Source organism: Vidua chalybeata, chromosome 1, assembly GCF_026979565.1.
Source record: "Vidua chalybeata isolate OUT-0048 chromosome 1, bVidCha1 merged haplotype, whole genome shotgun sequence".
Classification (NCBI taxonomy): domain Eukaryota; kingdom Metazoa; phylum Chordata; class Aves; order Passeriformes; family Viduidae; genus Vidua; species Vidua chalybeata.
This window is the reverse complement of record NC_071530.1, coordinates 133,566,574-133,586,848: the sequence shown is the minus strand read 5'-3', so window position 1 is coordinate 133,586,848 and position 20,275 is coordinate 133,566,574. Positions and strand designations below refer to the sequence as shown.

At 38.9% G+C, this 20,275-nt stretch overlaps 1 protein-coding gene across 31 annotated transcripts in view; it reads right to left on the bottom strand.

The window, feature by feature from the left end:
- Positions 1–20,275, bottom strand: part of RIMS2 (regulating synaptic membrane exocytosis 2) — a 448,611-nt gene that overhangs the window by 12,409 nt on the left and 415,927 nt on the right. The window contains exon 1 of one of the 31 annotated variants that reach the window (XM_053937187.1): positions 8,294–8,423. The exons of the other annotated variants lie outside the window; for them this stretch is intronic. Within the exon in view, the coding sequence (XP_053793162.1) occupies positions 8,294–8,423 (130 nt within the window). Of the gene's footprint in view, positions 1–8,293; positions 8,424–20,275 lie in introns of those variants that run through there. 31 annotated transcript variants of the gene reach the window in all.

Genomic DNA, 20,275 nt, shown 5'->3' with positions numbered 1-20,275 from the left:
TGCATTCTACTTCCCTGCCATGGCAAGGCTGGTTGTATGTTCAGCCAACTCCATGCCTTTTTGTGGCCATGTGATGTGAAGTCAGTTTATCACGTGGCTTCTCAGCAATGCTGTGGTTTAAGGCAAGCACCTGCTCCTTATTCTCTCCCACATCTTAATTACATCTGCCACTGTAATTTCACTGTTGCTCTGATGTCGATTCTCCAGTCTTAACTGATCCTTCAGCAAATTGTTAAAATCATCAGAAAAGAGAAACTGGTATTGTCTCTGTGCAGCACCCATCTGTGGATATTCTCAGCTCAGTCAGAGAGAAAGAGAAAGGTTTTCTAACCAGGCAAGAGCCTGGGAAACAGTTGGGAAAGAATGTAAATAATTCTCTAATCTATCTTGTTATTCACATTGTTTATAGATATGCTCTGCCACTGTGCATCATTCACTGCACACCAATGGTGTGACATGTTTTTACTCTAAGACCAATGAAATTAATCTTCTCGATGTTCTCTATATATAGAGCGGTATATTTGAAATAAATATATTTATTTATTTCAGAAGGCATTTTCTTTGCCTTCTGATCTGGAGTTCTCTGTTCCCGTCCTGCTCAACAGCGACACCCATCACTTTAGGATCTTCAACTTATGGTTTTATGTTCCCAAAAAGGTTTTTAAAATATTTTTACAGCACTGAACTGTAAACAAAGAGCTGTTTTCCTGCATACACAATAAGTACTTAATGTTCTAAAACTTTAGTAACCCCGGCATTATTATTCAGAATCACATGCTACATATGAAAAGGACGCATAACCACCTTGAACACCCTATGGTTTGTTTTCAGTATCTGTGCTAAGTAACACTCCCAGTAATCCCAAATAAGTATATACAGAATCAGAATCATTGTATATGTACAGTATATACAGCACAGAGGTATGATGCTTGGCTGTTCCCTTGACAAAGAATTTTCCCCTGGTAAGAGACAGCTGTCCCTGGGAATCAAAACAAATTAACCACAGCTGTAAGAAAGAGAAGGGTTAGTGCTGACGTAATTTCCACTTGTCTTTTGGTTACCTGGCTCTGACTGTATAACAACAAACAAGCTATGCAGGTCTGCTTGGATCCTTTTTTTCAGGTGCTGATTACAGATCTTGACAGTGAGATGCAGATCAGGAATAGAACTACACACAGTCACTCAGGCCCTTCCAGCACCACTGCAGAGGTCTCTGTTACTGATAAGGCCATCAGTTTTCTAGGTGTGGTCCGAGGATTTACCTGTTAAAAGCCATTTACCTGCTGTAAACCTGAACACAGAGATACAACAAAAAGCACGTCTTTGTAGCCCACAGCTGTATGTCCCATGTAACAAGTGACCTGAATGAACAGATCTTCAGGAGCCCTCATTTAGACCAGTTATGATCTCTACACAGATAAATGTTCTTATCATTCAAATGTAATAGGTCTATAATAATTTGTGCATATTTTGTGCATGTCAAAACAGAATGGTAGCATTTTATATCCACTTTGTACACCCTGTAAAATAATCTATATAAGTACAAAAAGTGCAAAGCAGTGGGAAATCAGTCTCATCCCCAATCTATTAAAATCCCGATAAACAGAGAAAGTAATTTTGTGGAATCACATTCTAATTTTGTACACCATTTATATAAAGAATATAGATGTACAACTAGATAGGTGTACATCTTCATCACAGAACTCTTCACATCCAGTCTCTGATTTTACCAATGACAAAGGATAATCATCCAAAGTAAACAGAAACAATTTCTGCAGTTTTAAGAGGCATTTTTTTTTATGTTTACATGGACATTCAATTTTCTCGATGTATACCATTCTTATGTATTTACTAATAACCATTATTTCATGCAGTGTCAAGAGCAGATTAAAAATGCTTAAGAAGTGAAGAGTACATATATTGAGGAACTTAGAATTGCCTTTTTTTTTGGGTTTTCTTTTTGGTTTTATGTTTTTGTTTTTGTTTTTTTTTTTATTATATGAAGCGAGAGATAGTTTCTAAATATGGAATAATGGCAGTAACACTTTTCTTTATCCCAACCTCGATTATTTTTATTGTAGCAAGGGTCATTGCATACACTATCAGACAGATCTGGGCAACATTTTTGAATGATGTAGCAAATGTGTTGAAACAATTCAACACCCTCTATTAAGGCTTAATGAAGTAGATGGTGCCAAGAACTTGGATGGCTACTGAGATTACACAAATTAGAAACAGCTCTTCCTCCCTTGCTTTGTCTAAGATGAATAATGATCCTATGCAAATACCATTATTTAAATAACCACAGTTCACAAAAAAAAGGAGGAAATTTCACACCGTAATGACCTATTTTCAAACTACTGCTGTTCAACATTTACCTCTCCAAACTGAAACAATGGCAACACAGTGCATTGCTGTTCTGGCTACATTCTTGACCTTGACACTGAAAAATGACAATTACAGCACATAGATATGAGACAGGTTTTTACATGTTTATGTGGGTACCACCAGAGATGCAACCTATCATACATTGTAGCTTCACTGCGGCTGCTACAGCCATATCTAAATTATCTGTCAGCTATTCAGGTACATGCTGCAGTGTAACCAGCAGCCCAGAAGTGAAACACAACTATAAGAGAAATACATCTTTAAAAATCTACTGGCCATTTCTAACTCAGGTTGAAGTATGTTGTGCTTTGAATGCCAATCTTTCTGCAGTTTCTTCCACTTTTCCCTTAGTTTTCTAGAATGCATGTGGGTTTTTTTGTCACACTCTCTATTTTGCCAGCAGCAGCATACTTTTTTCTATGCTTATTTTTTTAAAGGTCTTATCAATTTTGGCATCTACAGCCACTTCATTCATATAGTACCTGAGTATAACTGGTAAAAACACTTGTGACTTGCTCAAAATGCCTGCTATACTGCCTCTACCTCTAACTCAGCCCATGGAGCTGCAGAAATGGGACAGATCCATCACCATGATGGAAAGGCTGACCCAAGTCAGCCCCTGAACTGTGCCCTAACAGCAAACAGAAAAAATTATCAACTATAAACTTAAATGTCATGCAGATTCTTACAGAACAATTATTATTGCATATTCAGAGTGGTTTTTATCCTCCAAGATGTGTGACCCCACCACTGCATGCAATGTGCAGCAGACAATCTCTAGTGTGTTAGCATCAATTGATGTAAGATCTTTAAAGCTTCATCTCTTACAGGACAACCTGTCACAGGGCATTACACCCTTCTTTCATATCCTTCCTTGGCTCTGCTGATGAGCATTCCACATAAACAAGGTCATCTTTACCACCAAGGCCAAAATGTAGGCCAATTCCCCCAAGATGATGTAGTTATTTTCGTTTTCTTCACAGCCTGATACTCCTATATTACTTTATTCTTTTTAAGATGATAATTTTAAAGGGTAACTACTTCATGTGCAGAATTCTCTTCTCTTTAGTAATTACTGTGCTAATGAATTTATTGTTACTACTTCCCCCATTTCTATTTCTGGTCAAATTATTGTCTGCTTGTTATTGTCTCCTGGGACCTCCAGAGGGACACTGTGATCTGGCGGTCTAACCACAGGAACAGAATCCAGGAACTGCTGAGTTTTATTCCAGCTGTACCAATGTGCAGTGATTAATCAGTGAGAAATGCCACTGAAGCCATTACCAGTTGTCAACTGAGCAGCTCAGCATACCCTTAAATAAGTCCTGAGTCTTCACTCAGGGGCAGCACTCCCTCTGACACCTATGTGGGATCGAACAACCCCTCCAGCAAGTTTTCCAGCTAATTATCAGCCAGGTGACAGGAGAGTACAATGTGCTTCTATTCCTGCTGAACTCCTGCACCAACACTCAGATACTTATTTCAGTACATATCAATATGCAAAACTGTAATGTAACTTCTCCTCAGCTAACACAACCAATTTTTGCTATTTTTGGCATGATTGTCTTGGACTGAAGAACATTCTGTGGCTTTTTTTAAATTGTCTTTTGTTTTTCTAACATACTGGGAGACCAAGATGCTTTCCAGTCTTTCTGAATTAATTTATGTCTTAAATTATCATAAATTATCTCCTGAATTGTCTTCAGCACCTGCAAAGCATTTGGCTTTTCCATTCAATCTCATGGCTTCACTACCACCCAAAAACTTCGGCAAAGGAAGATATTAAATTGAAATATACTCCCTTTTGGTGGGCATAGTTCTGCACACAGACCTTGCCATGACCAGCAGCTCCGCAACTGCACTCCTGGCAATGTGCTATTTAACTGTTTATAACAACACTTCAGTGTAAATGCAAATCAGAAGTGAACGTAAATAGAGTATAAAAGGAAATCATAGTGAAAATGTATTACAGTAAACAATACACAGTGTAATTTGAGGAAGCCCCAAGTTACCAGTCCCACTCATGAAAACAGACATAGGCTTTCTAGTGATCACATCATGTGACCTGAGCCTCTCTTCTTTTCTCTGCATGTTGGATAACTATTTCTTCTCCAGTAAGCTTCTTGTACATAAGAATTCATTCGCTCAGTTGTTCACAGGAAAGTTTAGTACACTTATGCACTACCTGTAAATATACCATGTGCATGACACTTTGCACTAGGACTACACAGACATCTAAAAGGAAATCACACGCATTTATGTTGGAAATTCTCTTATCTTTTGACAATCACAAAATTTCTTTAACTTCAACAAAGCGAAGATTTCAGAAAAAATATGAGGCTTGGAATGTTTCAAGAGCATTCATACAGATACCAATTTGTACTCTGTCCCCATACCTCTTCAACAATTTCCATAAAAATTAAGTCTGTTCTAAGTGGTATTTGACACCAATTCTCACTTTAGTATGCAGGCCATACATTTTATCATCAATGAATCCAACAAAATAAAATGCAAAAGACACCTCTAAAATCCTCGATACTTTGACAACATAAATAATTTTCTCTGGCACCATGTTAGCCCTGTGTGTATACATGCAGACATGCCAGAGGAAATGGATGATGCAAAGAATTTTTCCTAACAACTTTTACTAGATGTGACTAAGAATAATAAACTCCTAAATAATGAATGTGCATAAACTTGAAGGATTCATCTCAACTGATCAGCAGGTAAGAAATGCTATTTTAAATAGCAGTTCCCTGTACTGCAAACCTGGCCAACCATGGCAAGTTTAGGCCTAGCCATGACAAATTCCCCTGTACTCTGCATTGGTGAGGCCACACTTTGAGTACTGTGCTCAGTTTAGGGTCCTCTAAGGACACTGAGGTGCTGGAAAGGTGTCCAGAGAAATTCAACAATGCTCTAAAAAACACATCTTACGAGAAATAGCTGAGGGAGCTGGGCTTGTTTAGCCTGGAAGAGACTCAAGGGGGAACCTCATCACTCTCTACAAGCACCTGACAGGAGGCTGTAGTGAGGTGAGGTTCAGTCTTTTCTGCCATGCCTGCAGTGAGAGGATGGGAGAAAATGGCCTTAAACTGAGACAGGGGAGATTCAGATTCGATACTAGAAACAAAAATTCACTGTTAGGGTGGTCATGCATTGGAATAGATTGCCCAGGGAGATGGTGGAGTCACCACCCCTGGAGGTGTTCAAGAGGTGTCTGGATCTGGCTCTGGGTGATGGGGTTTAGGGGTTACAGTGACAGTGCTGGGTAGACAGTTGAACTGGATGTTCTTGAAGGTCCCTTCCAACCTTGATGATTCTATGATTCAAATTCATGGCTACCAAAAACAGCAAATAGCAGCCTTTCCACAGCCCACTTCTTCAGTACATCACAGCTTGAATGCCAGGGCTTCTTTAATCATCCAACATGTAAATGGATCTTCTTAATCATCATGTTCAAAAATAGCTAAATAGTTTCAAAAATTATTAATTTGTTGTATTGAGTTTATTGCTACTAAATTACTTATGAACGTGACAGTACTTATATTCTTTCATACCGAAAGATACACCTCTGGACCAGTACATCTACTTCAGCAGTTAACAAAAAAAAGTCTTCAAGAGACCATCTCTTGAATATAGTAATGCCTCAACAGGTCAGATTTTCTATATTTTCTATTTGTATTAAAAATATGACTGAGTGTGAAATGTAAAAAAAAAAAAAAAAAAAAAAAAGAAGAAAAGGAAATGCACCCTGTAACAGGTTATCTTTTTTTAAGCTATCCACTATATGCAGAAATAACTACATCGTGAGGACAGTTAACTTATGAAGTGGGTCTGACACCTTTTTCAGATTAAACTTTAAAAGAATATTTGTATGTGCACATGGAAGTACATGTACCACAACCACTTTAATTACATTACATTAATCTAATTGCATAAGCACTCATAAGACAACAAATTCCAATTTGAGTGCAGAGGTGACTTGCTATCCAGAAAACACATCACAATTTTTTCTTTCTAATCCCACTAAGAACACTTGGGAAATGATCTTCGCTGTCATGCCTGCCATTCCCTCTGTAACCTGGTATGTCTAAATTGAGGTAGCAGAAACTCAAATCCATAAAACTGCATAGCAGTTCCATTTCTATTTTTTTCACGGGAATTAATGAAATGCATTTTCAAGTGTAGCCTACATCTAAATAGGATCAGATAACATATATCAACACAATATGTGACATATTCACCATTATACAATCTTTTAACACTTCTCTTTGAATAATTTGCCAGCACAAAATAAATAAATCATTACAATTATCCCTAAATTTACAGATATTTCTCTACTGACTCCCATGTACTTTGTATTTCTTTGAACCAGTGAACAGTTTTAAGCAAACACAGATTCCACCAAGGAATACATTAAATGCTTCCTAGAGAAGTAAAGAAAACCAAGTAGAACAAAACAAATCAATACTCTGATTTCACACGGGATTAATGCAATTATTGTATCTCAAAATCAGGACTGAAAAGAAAAAGCTTCAGGAATGATAAAAAAAAATAATCTTTAAAGAATACCTAAATATGTTTAGGATAATTTATTATATTTTCAGTGTGTGCTTTCAGCCATAGTGTTTATTAGCACATCAACAGTATTAAAAATGCCATCTGAAGCCTACCCTGCAGTCTACTGGCAATATTTTGCAGTTCACTTCATTGTTCAAGGCAGGGAACAGATGAGAGTACTGAAGGACAGCAGAGTTTGCCCCAGGGGGCAGCAGCCACTTCTTTTCCACTGAAAGGGGCAAGCTGGCCAGCTCCAGAGTAAGAGCAGGGAAAAGGTGAGGGACCATGCCTTGGGATACAATCAGAAATGAGAGATGCTTTGGAGAAAAAAAAATCAGACACTATTGCACATGAAAAGATAAATTAAAACACACAAAGACTGGAGACACACATTACCCACTGAACTCTCAACCTGAAATGTGGAAAGTGATAAATGAACACACAGATATTTTAAATAGATCATGAATGGTGTACACACACAGTTGATACATGTTTGCATAGCAGCACTGGACATTGGTTTCTCTGTTTTATAGTGCATTTTACATATTTAAGGTGCAATTTGCTCCATTAATTTTAAAGAAATTAAAAATCTTGAATTAGTTCTGATAAAACAAGGGAAAGCACATCTGTTCATTCTATACATAAACATATTTAACAGATTACTTTCCTCATGAAACCAGTATACTCAAAACAAACTCATGAAATACAAGTTCCATCCTGGACACAGTTTGGTGTTATACATGCATAACTATGTATGTATATTTGCGCATTCCAAAGAGCAAATCTTTTTGGGGGGCATGGCTACACAGAAAATCCACTGCATTTCTCTTGTTAGCCTTCCACCTACACTACTGCCTCTAAGGAAAGGGTACTTGGGGCCAGTATTTAATTGCTCAACTCTGGTGTTCTATACAAATTATGTTGTAATGACAGACAAGGGTTACCTGAACAAGCCCACAGATTGTCAGAAAAGCACCTGCGAGAAAGTGTGGTTTGTTTTTCGTATGAATGATCAGAAAATGGACAGAATGGAAAGACCCTCAATCCTTTATTTCTCCCCCCAACATAACTAAAGTTCAGTAAGCAACTTCATTCCCAATGTGAAGATAAACATAATCTGTTAAATTCCATCTCATTCTCCAGCTACAAGCACGGTGCTCCCAATCTCTCTTTCAGCCCAAGCCACTCTCCATCACTCGCGTTCCCCATCCAGCTCCTCGCCCAGTGCCGGCCCCCAGCCTTCCCGGCGGGCGGCCACCGCCGAGCCCGGCCCGTCCCTGGCGTGGCCGGAGCGCCCGCGGTCCACGCGCACACCTGCGGCCACCGTGCCCCGGCCCCTCACCTCCGTCCTCCTCCTCCAGGGAGTTCATGCAGGGAAAGTAGACCGCCAGCGCCTCGAAGGAGGCGGAGAGGCTGCTCCGGCTCTGCGACCGCTGCATGGCGCGCCCGCCGGCCGCCGTCTGCCGGCCCATCTTGGCCGAGCGGCACCCGCCTTTGGCGCGGTACAAGAAGCGCGGCGTCTTGGCGGCGGGGGCTGAGGGCGGCGGGGAGCGCTGGGCGGGCTGCGCGCCGCGGAGTTCGGTTCTGCCCCGCTGTGCCCGGCTCTGCCCCGCTGCCGCTGCTCTCGGCGGGGCGGGCCGCCGCAGCCAGCACGGAGCCGCCTACCAGCGGGGCGAGCAGCCAGCCGGCGGCGCGGGGCTCCGGGGAGGGCCGAGCGGGACGGCGCCGTCGTGCGAGACTCGCGGGCGGGACGGCCCGGCCGCGGCGGCTGTAAATACCGAACGCGCCGGAGGCAGGACCGGGGCACGGCGCCGGCCGGTAGCGGCGGGACGTCCCGCAGGCACCGCCCGCAGACTTTGCTCTCCGCCCGGTTCCCGCTGGGCTGGCGAGCGGTCCCTGCGCGGCAGCAGGCGGGAGGGGCGCGCCGGGGCTGGCCGGGGCCTCGAAGGGATGCTGGAGGCGGGGGGAGGCCGGAGAAGGGGCGGCCCCGTGGCTCGGCACGGACCGGAGAAGACAGCAGCGGCCCCGGCGGGGAGCGGGGCTGGTCAGCGCTGCCCCCACTCCTGGCCGGCAGGACACACCTGCAGCCGACGGGCCAGAGTCTGCCCTCGGATGGGCTCTGTAAAAGAGGGAACGAACCACCGGGCCGGAGAAAGGCTGAGGTGGGAAGGGGTCCCTGGGTCATGAGGCAGGGTCACAGAGCCAGCTGCCCTGACTGGGGGCCAGACGGCTTTGAGTATCTCCAAGGATGGAGATTCACAGCCGCTCTGGGAAACCTCACTCATCAATGCTCACTCACCCTCACAGTGAAAAAATGTTCAGCGTGGGCCTTCTGTATGTGAGCTTGTGCCCATTGCTTCTGTCAGTGGCCCAGCATCTTTTGAGGAGCTGACCCTGCAAGCCACAGGCAAATCCTTCATCTCCTCCACTTCAAGCCAAGCCGTATTTCTCTAAAGCACATCTGCCTCCTTAGCAAACATGATTACCTTTTCTGAATTCAGTCCTTAGAGGACTTGCTTATAACTACATCACATAATTTTAGGGGTTTTATCCAGTCTTACTTCCTCAACACTATTTAATATTACCTTTTTTTCTTTTATCCAGTATGTTACATTAATTGAGTATATAGCAATTGGCAACCTTTTCCCTAAAATGCTAAGAAATTAAAGCACTGGGCATGATTGAAAAATGGTACTAGCTACTTTAGCCATCTTTTGAAGCATCAATAACTTATTCCACTATAGTTCATGACAGTGCAAAAGTGCTATCAAGACTTGCACATAATCGTTTCCTTACTGGCCCTTTGAACAGTAATGATAGTAAATGCAGGGCATGGGGTGCATTCAGATTTCTTTCAAATAAAAAAAAGAATTCTCTCAAAATAATGGTTAAATAATGTTTAGGATTTGATCTAAAAACCTTTGCAGACAGAATGATGGTTTGAAGTGAACTGAAACTCTTCATGAAGAAAGTGTGTAGAGTGAAATACACTTCACACCCTTAGTGTATTTCCTTGATGATTGGAAAGGATAATAATAAGATATTAAAACCAGCCAACACTATCACTGACATACTTTACTGAGGAATGAAAACTAGTTGGAACTAGCATTCAGGGATGGAACCTTCATCACTCAATCTACAGCAAAGTAGTAAGTTTTTACAGCTATTTTTACAATTTGCCCAATAACTTGATTTCTAGATAACTATAAGATAATAAAGCACCTTTCATGAAACATCATAGGAACTTACTTTAGAAGAACAAAAATCCCTTTTTTCCTCTTTACAGGTTATAAAAGATGCCCAGGGCAGCTTCACTAGGCTCTGACATCTTTTAAATGTCTCATTTAGGTCATGTTCCAAAATGTGAATTTAGTTGCTTGTCATGTTTCTCTGGCCATATGCCCAAATTTGTCCCCTCCCAACATATCTGTGATGTTTTACAGATTAACAAGAAGGGGAGCTGCCAAGACAGACAGACACCTCTCTTGTATGCCACAGGCAGGCCCATGGGCACTCCATGATGGCAGAGACCTGCCAAGGTCTGTGGGGGACACCCAGTCAGCCTGCAGTACCTCTTCCCCTAAAAATCACCCTTTGCATTACATGTCTCTAAAGTATATTCAAGTGGTAGAGTGAACTTTTCCTGTTTACACTTTACTCTAAAAAGACGTTACTGAAATACTGTAAAGCAAACAACTCTAAAAGAAAACGTAATCATAAATGTCTAATATACAAAATCATGTAATTGGCAAAACCCAATAAAATTTGTTTAAATAATTGCTAAAGATATTTTTAAAAGACTTGGTGACTATAGAATTTTCTATCTATAAACACTAAAGCAGACAAAGTAACTTCCTTCAACATTTTTATGAATGTAAGATTTGTCAGAAAAGTAAATGTCCATTTAATAATAATTCATGACTGCTTTTGAGAAGTTGGATAGTAAAAATGAGTTAATGTTCATTACATTTCATATGAACTACTGGTTACTTTCACAAAAAACAGTTGAATAAAACTGAAATGACATTGAGAATGCAGAGAAAGGCAAAACAACAGTTAGGTGACTTGGAAATATTTACAAAAATATAAATAAACTCTAGAATACATATTGAAAAAAGAGCAACTGATTTGGAACATCTGTTTCATCTACTTTCACTCACATTTATAAATATTCTTGTGTAAGTACTCCCCTTAGAAGTATGTCTTGTAGAAGAAATAATACCTGCTTAGAAGCCAGGAGGCTTAGAAGCTTCTAAGAGGCTTCTAAGCCACTAACAACAAATTAACATTTTTGCTAATATTGCATAGTATATAAAAATCCTGTAACAGTCATTAATAAAATCAGCCTATACCAATAAAAGCACTTTAAAACCTCAACCATCTGTAGTCAATTACAAATTACCCCAAACAGACATTGGGATATTAGGCACCTATGCAAAAAAAATCTGTGACAAAACACTGATAACCATCCCATCCAAGCTTCCTCAATATGCTTCTGTCCTAATTTTCTTTCTTTAAGATAAATATTTAAATGGGAGATGAAAGCAGACACAAAGAACTGAGGTGAGAAATCCATACATTCTCATGGTACCTGGGGAGGCTGTCCTCAGTTTCTAATGATTGCATTATACAAATAATCTAATTGATGGCAACCTAGACACATCCTGAACTGCAGAAAACAAGTTTACTACCCCGACATTGACAACATCCCCCAGTTGTTTTGCTGATTGTTTAAATTTTAACTGACACTCATTGATTTGCATCACTATGTAGAAGTGAATACAATTCCTGTTAAAGGAACAGCATCCGAATTCCCATCTCAATGCTAAATATTAAGACAAAGCAAGAGACTCCCAGGTATGCTATTTTTTTAACATTTTCATAGTTTGCTGAAAGAAACTATGTTGCAGGAATCCAGGTCAAACAGAACAAGGTCAAACACCTTCTATAAATGTATGTACTGTCCTAAAGAAATGCTATTTGTAGGGCTGGATTTATTATAAAATATTTTGATGGCTCATCTAAAGAACTGTGGAAGCAATTGCTTACTAGTAGTGTTCCCTGAAAATTACTAAAAGATGAATTTGTGGCACTGGATATTTGGTGTCAACCTACTCTAAACACAGCCAGCCAATAATAGAATTTAATAAATGTACCCTTCTCTCTTTATGTAGATATGCCATGTGAGGTAATTTAAAAAGTAACATGGAAATTAATGTATTCCCCATCTTTTTCAATGTTTCAGCCATAACTGAGTGTATTTCAGCAAGCTTGCTTCAAGTAAACACTAATTATTAGACTTAAAATAAGGATGCTTCAGAAAAATAATGATTTGATGATTCCTTCTTGAAACCATACCTTTTATCAAAGAAAGAAAAAATAAAAGGAAAAATGAAATTTCTTCACTTCTCATTTCTACTTCTATGTACTGAACCCAGAGGCCATAATTCCCTGGAGTAAAGAACGCAATAATTTTTATGGCGATTATTTTTAAATTATTGCCTATATTATGGATTAATTCCTAAAGCCTGCTTCAGCTTCTGAACACAAGATAAAAGCACACATTGCCATAAAAGAGTTCTTGGGCCTTTGTGCACATTTCGGAGAGGATTCTCCAGGGCAGTCACTATGGAAGGGTAATCTAAAGTTTCTCCTTTAACCTGCAATTAAGGAAGGTATCCTGGGAATGGGACTGGAAAGGAATTATTGACTTTTCTTTGTCACCTCTTCTGTCAAGCATTGCCCACAGACTTCTTTTGTTGGCTACAGAAGGGATTTATTTTGTTCATTATTGTCTTCAAAAAAAAAAAAAACAATTCAGCTGCTGAGCTTTATATGCTGGTTAATTATCTTTAACTTGCACCACACCTATCAACAATTAGGCATAACATATTAAAATTGTAATTCAAACTCTTAATGAATTCCCACTTACAAAAAATCTTTGTGCAGTGTGTCACTACAAGAAAGGCAAACTGCTTCCTCTTGAAACAGGAGGGAGAGTCCCCCATACCTCCCACACTCTGTTTTATTTCACTGAGTTCTTGCCTCCTCTCATGTCCTCAGTCTTCACTAATCAGAGACAGCCAACATGTCAACAGAGAAGAAATACTTGACTCAAAAAGAGTTAACTGAATTGTCTCCCACTCAAAAAAATAACCCAGTTTGAAAACCCAGCATTTATCTAATTCTAGGAAGACACAAAAGGAAAAATAAATACCAGTATTGGTTGGAGGAAATGTTATTCTCCAACTGAGTTATTATTCAAGTGGTTACCAGTAATTTGTCCAGATTAAGTATCACTGGAATATACAATTGCTATTATTACTGAATTAAACCTTTTTTTTGCCTTTGTGTAAAGCTAAACAATACACTGAAAAGATCACTAAAAACACGGCCCATTTCGTGTAAAACAGGGTTTATGTATAAAAACTTGTAACATGTAGTAACAAGCTGCTATTTCCTATAATTTGCTAAATGTTAGGACTGTGCTGGCTGTCCTCATTCCCTACAGAGACGGCCATGTGCCAACTCCAGCCCAGCACTTTGAAAGGGCAGATTCCAAAATGTACAAGGTCCTTCACAAAGTAATGGGTGCTTTTACTGAATCCCTTCTTATAAATATTCACTGCTCTTGACTTACTATTTTTTTGGTCATGATCAAAGAATCATAGAATGGTTTAGGTTGAAAGGGACAGTTAAAAGTCATCTAGTCCAATGCTCTTGTGATGAGCAAGGACACCTTCCACTACACCAGGTTGCTCAGAGCCCCATCCAACCTGACCTTGAATGTTTCCAAGGTTGAGACATCTACCTGTTCCAGAGTTTTACCACATTTGTTATAAAGAACCTTTTCCTTATATCTTATCTAAACCTGCCCTCATTTGGTTTGGTTTGCCCTTGTCCTATCACAACAGACCATGCTAAATAGTTGGTCCCTGACTCATCATGACCTTTGTCATGAACTCCATCCCAGGGCAATATCTCCCATGCAGCATTGACCTCCAGTGGTCTCTCTTCTTAAATTTTCATGATATAACAATAATTCCTACATTATTTCTACGTCTAGCAGTTAGATATAAGTTTCCTAAATTCTACTTTATTTAAATCATACATTTTGGGTTTTCTCAGCATCCCCTACTAAGCAGTCACAGAGAATGCAGGTACACTTTTCTGTTTGCTTACGTGGTAACAGTAAATTTTTCCATTCTCCCACTTCTTTTGGCATTTTCTACTGTAAGGTCAACTCCACCCCAAATATCAAGCTAGGTACACAGTACAGATTTATACCAAAATAGCTTTGCTGACTGACACAGCTGTTCTGGAAGAATTCCCTAGTTGTTAGTGCAAGTGCAGTTATATTAGCAAAACGGGATTCTCCTAGAACTGCATGTTTTGCATGCCCACCTTAGGACTCATTTACTGGTACACAATTCCAGCATTCCTACATGGGAATAGTGGTTCTGCTGTTCCTATCACCTTAACAGTATCTGCCAACGGGACTCTACCTTCAAGTAATTCAGCCCTTGTGGATATAATTTCAAAGTCTTGCACATTTTCAAAGGATACAGATTTGAAGAGCTGAAAGAAATTACTTTGACTACATCTTTTTAAAAAACCCAACAAATTTCAGTTTCTAAAAATAAAATTGGGAAATTTTAACATAAAAATTGTTTTAAAAGGTAGAAATGGAAAAGTCTTCTGTTTTTTTTTTCTTGGAAACATAGGCTGCTTTCAGATGCATAAAGATACCAATTTTAGTTTCTTAAACAATTAAAAATTGCTTGTTCTGCAGTTGGCATTCTCTTCTGCATTAAGCTTTCTTTAATTAATATAAAGGAAATGTATAAAAGTAACTCTTATGCTTTGATGCTAATATTAATCACATGTGAAAACTGTCTGTTCTTATTTAAACAAAATATATTTACTTTCCCCTCCAATGTTTATGAGAAAACCACAAAACCAAAATAAAGTAATAATTTTTCTGAATAACAAAAGGAGTTTTTAATGGGCTAGCATGAAGCAATGTAATGTAGATAGCTCACAAGTAGCTAAGAGGTAAGAGAGAGAACCTCTACACTGCTGACTATTTCTGTTTTGATTAAAGTAATTTCACATCTTTATGATAACAAGGTGATCTGCAAATCAAAAAGGTGTCTTAGAGCTTGGCAAAAAGTATTACTCTATAATGCTTCATCAGGGAAAGAAACCAAGAGCACAGAAACAAAAAGCTACATGTTTTTTTGAGGAAAGAAGTGTTGAGAAAGAACCCCATAAGAAAAATATCAAGCAGTTTGAAAAACTAAAGGCAAGTGGTGGGGTTTTGTTTGATTTGATTTGGAATTTTTTTTGTTATAAATGCATACATTCTATCTTCTTCCTCTGTTTTGATCCCAATCTACCTTTTTATCTCTGAGAGTGACCTTTATAATTCATCAGACCCATCAGTTTAGAAACAAGCTGTAGTTATTCATTTATATGCTCAAATTATATTATTGCAGCTGCCTGTGTACTCCACTGAACGTTTCCAGAATGTCTTAGAGGAGGACAGTGTAATTAGTTTCAGACACTCTAATTTCATGAAACATGATTTGTTTCCCTTATAATTCCATCTTCAGTAGAGATGGGACAAAACCATTACAGAACTTTTGGCACTTGAGTGGCCTGTGGAGCTCAGTATCCTGAACCTCTGTTGGTGCTGCAATCTGCTGATGTTACTGAAGACAATGTACTGCAGAAAAGCACTCTATGATTTTTATGCTTGTATTCTGCCAGGAAAAAAAAAAATACAAAGACCATCCTGATGAGATTAAATATGTTTTGCAAACAACATGTAAAATGATGATCATGTAAACAACAGGGTGGAAAGCAAGGTGTGTACCTGTCAGACATTGTTTTCTGCACTCAAGAACTGCAGTGACTAGAGAGAATGTAGTTTGCCAAGGACAGTGCAGGACTGGTTCAATATGTTTGCATTTTAAAAGTAATATCATCAAGTGTCAAAAGCCTTGGTGAGTCCAAATGTCAGCCTTGAAGAGACATTTGTCTTGCAAGTCAGTCAGGTAATTTCGAATTATCCTGCAGAAGGTTAATATATATTAAGGTGCTGTGATTTTGCAAAGTTCTGTGCCTATTAGGTTATCTGTTTTCTTGAGACCACAGATTACATTCATTGAAAACACTGTGTGGCAGAGTCCTGTGCATTATTTCAGTGCAGAACAACCAAACAGGGTTTTCTGAGGCTTCTTATGCTCTGCAAAGCACTGCAGAGACTTGCCACACCTACTTGGTAAATCATGCTCTTTCAGACTGCCTGCACTGTGTAGTCCACAGGTAACCAGGTCCATCCATCAGCCAGCCTGGCTTCCAGGCTGGCTGTAACCATCATATGGTTACATCTATAACCTTATGGTTACCATCCATATGATTACTGCTAGCTGGTAGAGTGGAATCTCTGAATGTCTCAGAGTTCCAGATGTCAGTGGAAGCTACACCATTTTAATGATGTCATAAATTTCCCTTCTTATGGGTGCAAATGTATAGGGTGCAAATATTTTCAGTCTTAACTAGGTTTTCACAAAGGGTGGGGTATCCTCTCAGCTTCTCTGGGCAGCCTGTTCCAGAGCCTCACCACACTCTGAGAAAAGAATTTCTTCCTAATATCTAATCTAAACCTTCCCTCTTTCAGTTTAAACCCATTACCCCTTGTGCTATCACTACATGCCCTTGTGAAAAGTCATTCTCAGCTTTTTTGTAGGCTCCCTTTTGGGTACTGGAAGGCTTCTGTTAGGAACTGGATCATTTTACTGCTACATTTTCAAGAGTCTCTAGCACAGTATCAGCTTAAAGCTGTAGAGCACCTCCAAAGATGTTCTGATTCAGGAGTTCAAATGGGCCAGAAATCACATCCAAAGTCTGTTTTGGTGTGCCACAATACGGATTTGTGTAACTGTGCCAACTGGACTCAGTGCCAGGGGACCACCCTGTGTGACTTAACACTGTAACACAGTAGAACCTTCTCTCAGGTATGACATGGCCACAGATTTAAAACTGCCAGGCAGGATTTGAATTGCAGATGCAAAATATGAAGTTTTACAACAACTTATTTGACCTCAGAGTCACTGTACTGCAAATAACATTTCCTCAGTTAGCTGTTTGAAAACCAGTTAGCCATACTGTCACCATATTAATAAGTTGAAATGAGATTTGAAACACCATATATGGAGGCTTAATGTGTGTGCATAACCTGGAACTCTTAGAAACCTTTCATACACACTTCATACATGTAAGGCCATGCTGGACATCATTTCACAATCTAGCATTCCAGGACTGAGAGTAACAGATCAAAAGCAGTAAAATTTCATTGACTAAGATTCTACTACTATTGTTACTATTGTTACTAATGCACTAGCTAATATTGATTACAGACCAGATGTGCTGATACAAATTTGGCAATGCATTTGGTGTATCCTACAAAATACTGAATTACTTAAGCTTCTTTACTTATGCTGACCTTTAAAAAATAAATTTTACTTCTCCAGCTAGTAAGGTGTCCCATCCAAGAGGATCTAAATATATCATACTTTCCAAAGATCCCTCAGATATGAGGTTCATTATCTTCCATGTACAATTTAGGCTGTCACATAAGGAGTAAATAACTGAAAATAAAAAGGTGAGAGGTATATAACTGATGTCAACCTCAAGATAATTTTGTTCATTTGAAAAACCACTTATGAGCACAGGTCTGTGAATAATCTTCACAAATTTTATCCGCTTTGCCAGGATTATACAATACTTGCTATTTGTATTTCAGAATCTGGCTACTTTTTGCTGCATATTTATTTTAACGATAATGCTAGAAGAGCAAGAAAGCTTGGACATGAATGTAGAAAATACTATATAAACTCATAATTTGGTTTTTTTTTTTCCCTAAAAGAGTTTGCAATCTTAATGGTACAGCAGATAAAAACCTCAGGCTGCAGCACAGAAAGAAATTGCACCAAATTTACACTACCCTCAGTAAATCAGCAGTAAAAACTTCCTGCCATCTGGATAAGCTCCATCAGCATAGAATATTTCAAATGTACTAGCAAATAACATCCTACAAATCTTTTCATATGTTTCTATATTAAGAGACAGTTTGTATCAACTTCCTTTTCACTAGTGTTATTTCAGACTGGTGTATTGAAGTAAGGATTATGATTTCCTTAGTCGAAGGGACACTGAAATGTGTGCCTCTTTCTTTATCTCCTTGTATTAGCTTTTTAAAATAAAAAGCAGCACCAATATAATTTAAAGAGTTCTATTCTTTTTCAAGGGTCATAGCAGTTTCCAATGCTAGTGGTAAGTGACTCATCTAAGGACAAAGGTGTTTCTCTGGTTTAGAGAAGAAAAGAGTCTCTTAACTAAAGAGGAAGGAAAAAAAAAAATCCCAACTCCAAATGGTTCATGCTGAGTGACATAATATGTTTACTTACACAGCACAATGGACCCAGTACTTTAGCCCCGACTCAGGTATTGGAAACTACATCAGTGCTGGGTCTGGCCAGGCTAAATAGTTTTGCAGAATATGTCACTTGTTTGCCTGAGTTGTGACCCTGCTGTGCTGTGTGGCCATGGTATGCACCAAGAGTCACCTCATTTCACTTCTGCATACTAAAACTAGGAGTCTAGTTTAAACCAGCTGCCTAGGCCGCATCTGTACACAATGGACAAAAATTTGAAACAACGTGACTGCAATGCCAGAGTACCAACTATAGCAAATGAATGAATTTTCAGTCCCAGAGGAGTTAACAGCCAATGCTAACTGAAAATAGAAAGCCTATGGACTCCAACAGGAACTACACACAGCCACAAAAATATCAGAACTAAACCTAGAAGATGACAGAACCCCAAAAATCTGATTCAGCTGGTGACTGTCAGCTGTGTAAAAGGGCTTCTCAAATATTTTTGGACTAGTAAAGGCACATCAAGATTTGAACTCAAGAGTGCAGGGTGGTACAAAAGACAACTTCTGACTCACCTACCCAGAAGCCCAGGGGCCAATTTACAGATAGATGAAATAGGCAGGTCACCTGCAGCCCACAGTCCAGACTGCAGCTGCTCCTTTGCAGTACACACTTGTGTGTCTGTCTGTATGCACATGCATATTGATGTTCATGCATATAGAAATGCTATATTGTGTTTATTCCCACCCAGTTGTGTCTGTATCATATTTTGTACAAGGGAAAAATTGTACAGGAAAAAGGAGTTGGTAGGAGCTGATGCTGGACTGATAAAAGCAATCAGGGCAACAGCCCAGCTGTATGGCATATATCACAAACAATGTATATTTAATTTGAAATATTCTTATATATAAATGAATATGCTAAAAATAACACCCAAATAATCAACAGAATTAAGTTTTTCTTTTAAAAATGAATGTTTGTTACATCTTCCACCAGAAATTTCAGGTAAATAGTACATAAGCTATTTCACACAGGAGCTGAGAAATATTCCTCCCACTTCTTTTGGAGCATTTTTTCAGGAATTCTGGGTTTTCAGAACCCTAAAAATCAAGTCAATAATTCTTTGCTTGTTCCTTTCCTTCTACCCTGCTTCCTTTGTTTCAGAAAAAAAAAAAAACACCCAAAAAAATATACACATTTTGTTAATTAAAATTCCTTTTTTTTTCTGTATGAATACTGGCTATTGTTACTTTCTAAAATAATCCTTTGTGGACTTAACAAATGTCAGGATGCTGCACCAGCATTCTTGTTTAGAGAGCTCTTCAAAATTCAATTAGAATAGAAGCAACCCACTAAGTTGGGCAAATGAGTTATTTGAATACTTTTTTTACATGTGCCTATTATGTAGTGCATCAAAAATAGTTGACTCTTTTCTTAATTTCATAATGCAAGTCTTTAGTTAATGTTTGACTAAAGTTTAGTTAATACATTTTAAATTTTCGCTATAGCTATCCTTATTCAGTCTCTCCACGTATAATAATCTTAATATCTTTGTATTTAGTTTGTGGAATACCTTTAGATTCAGGGTCATTTAATACACAGATGAGTTCAGTTCTGTGTGCATGGAAAGAGAGAAGAATGTTCTCCAAGAACGAATGTGACAAATGAGCATATGAGAACACTTTTTTCCCTGTAAATATTTAGAGAATGTTTTAAATTTTAATTTCAGCCTTATTTTACTCTATGAAATGTCATATATAGCTGAAAAGTACAGACTGCACAGTTAAACTACTGGTGCCAATGTCTAAAGACACCTCCTGTCCTTGCTTATACCCATGCGAATATGTAGCTACTCAATGAACCTCTCTAGATTATCATTA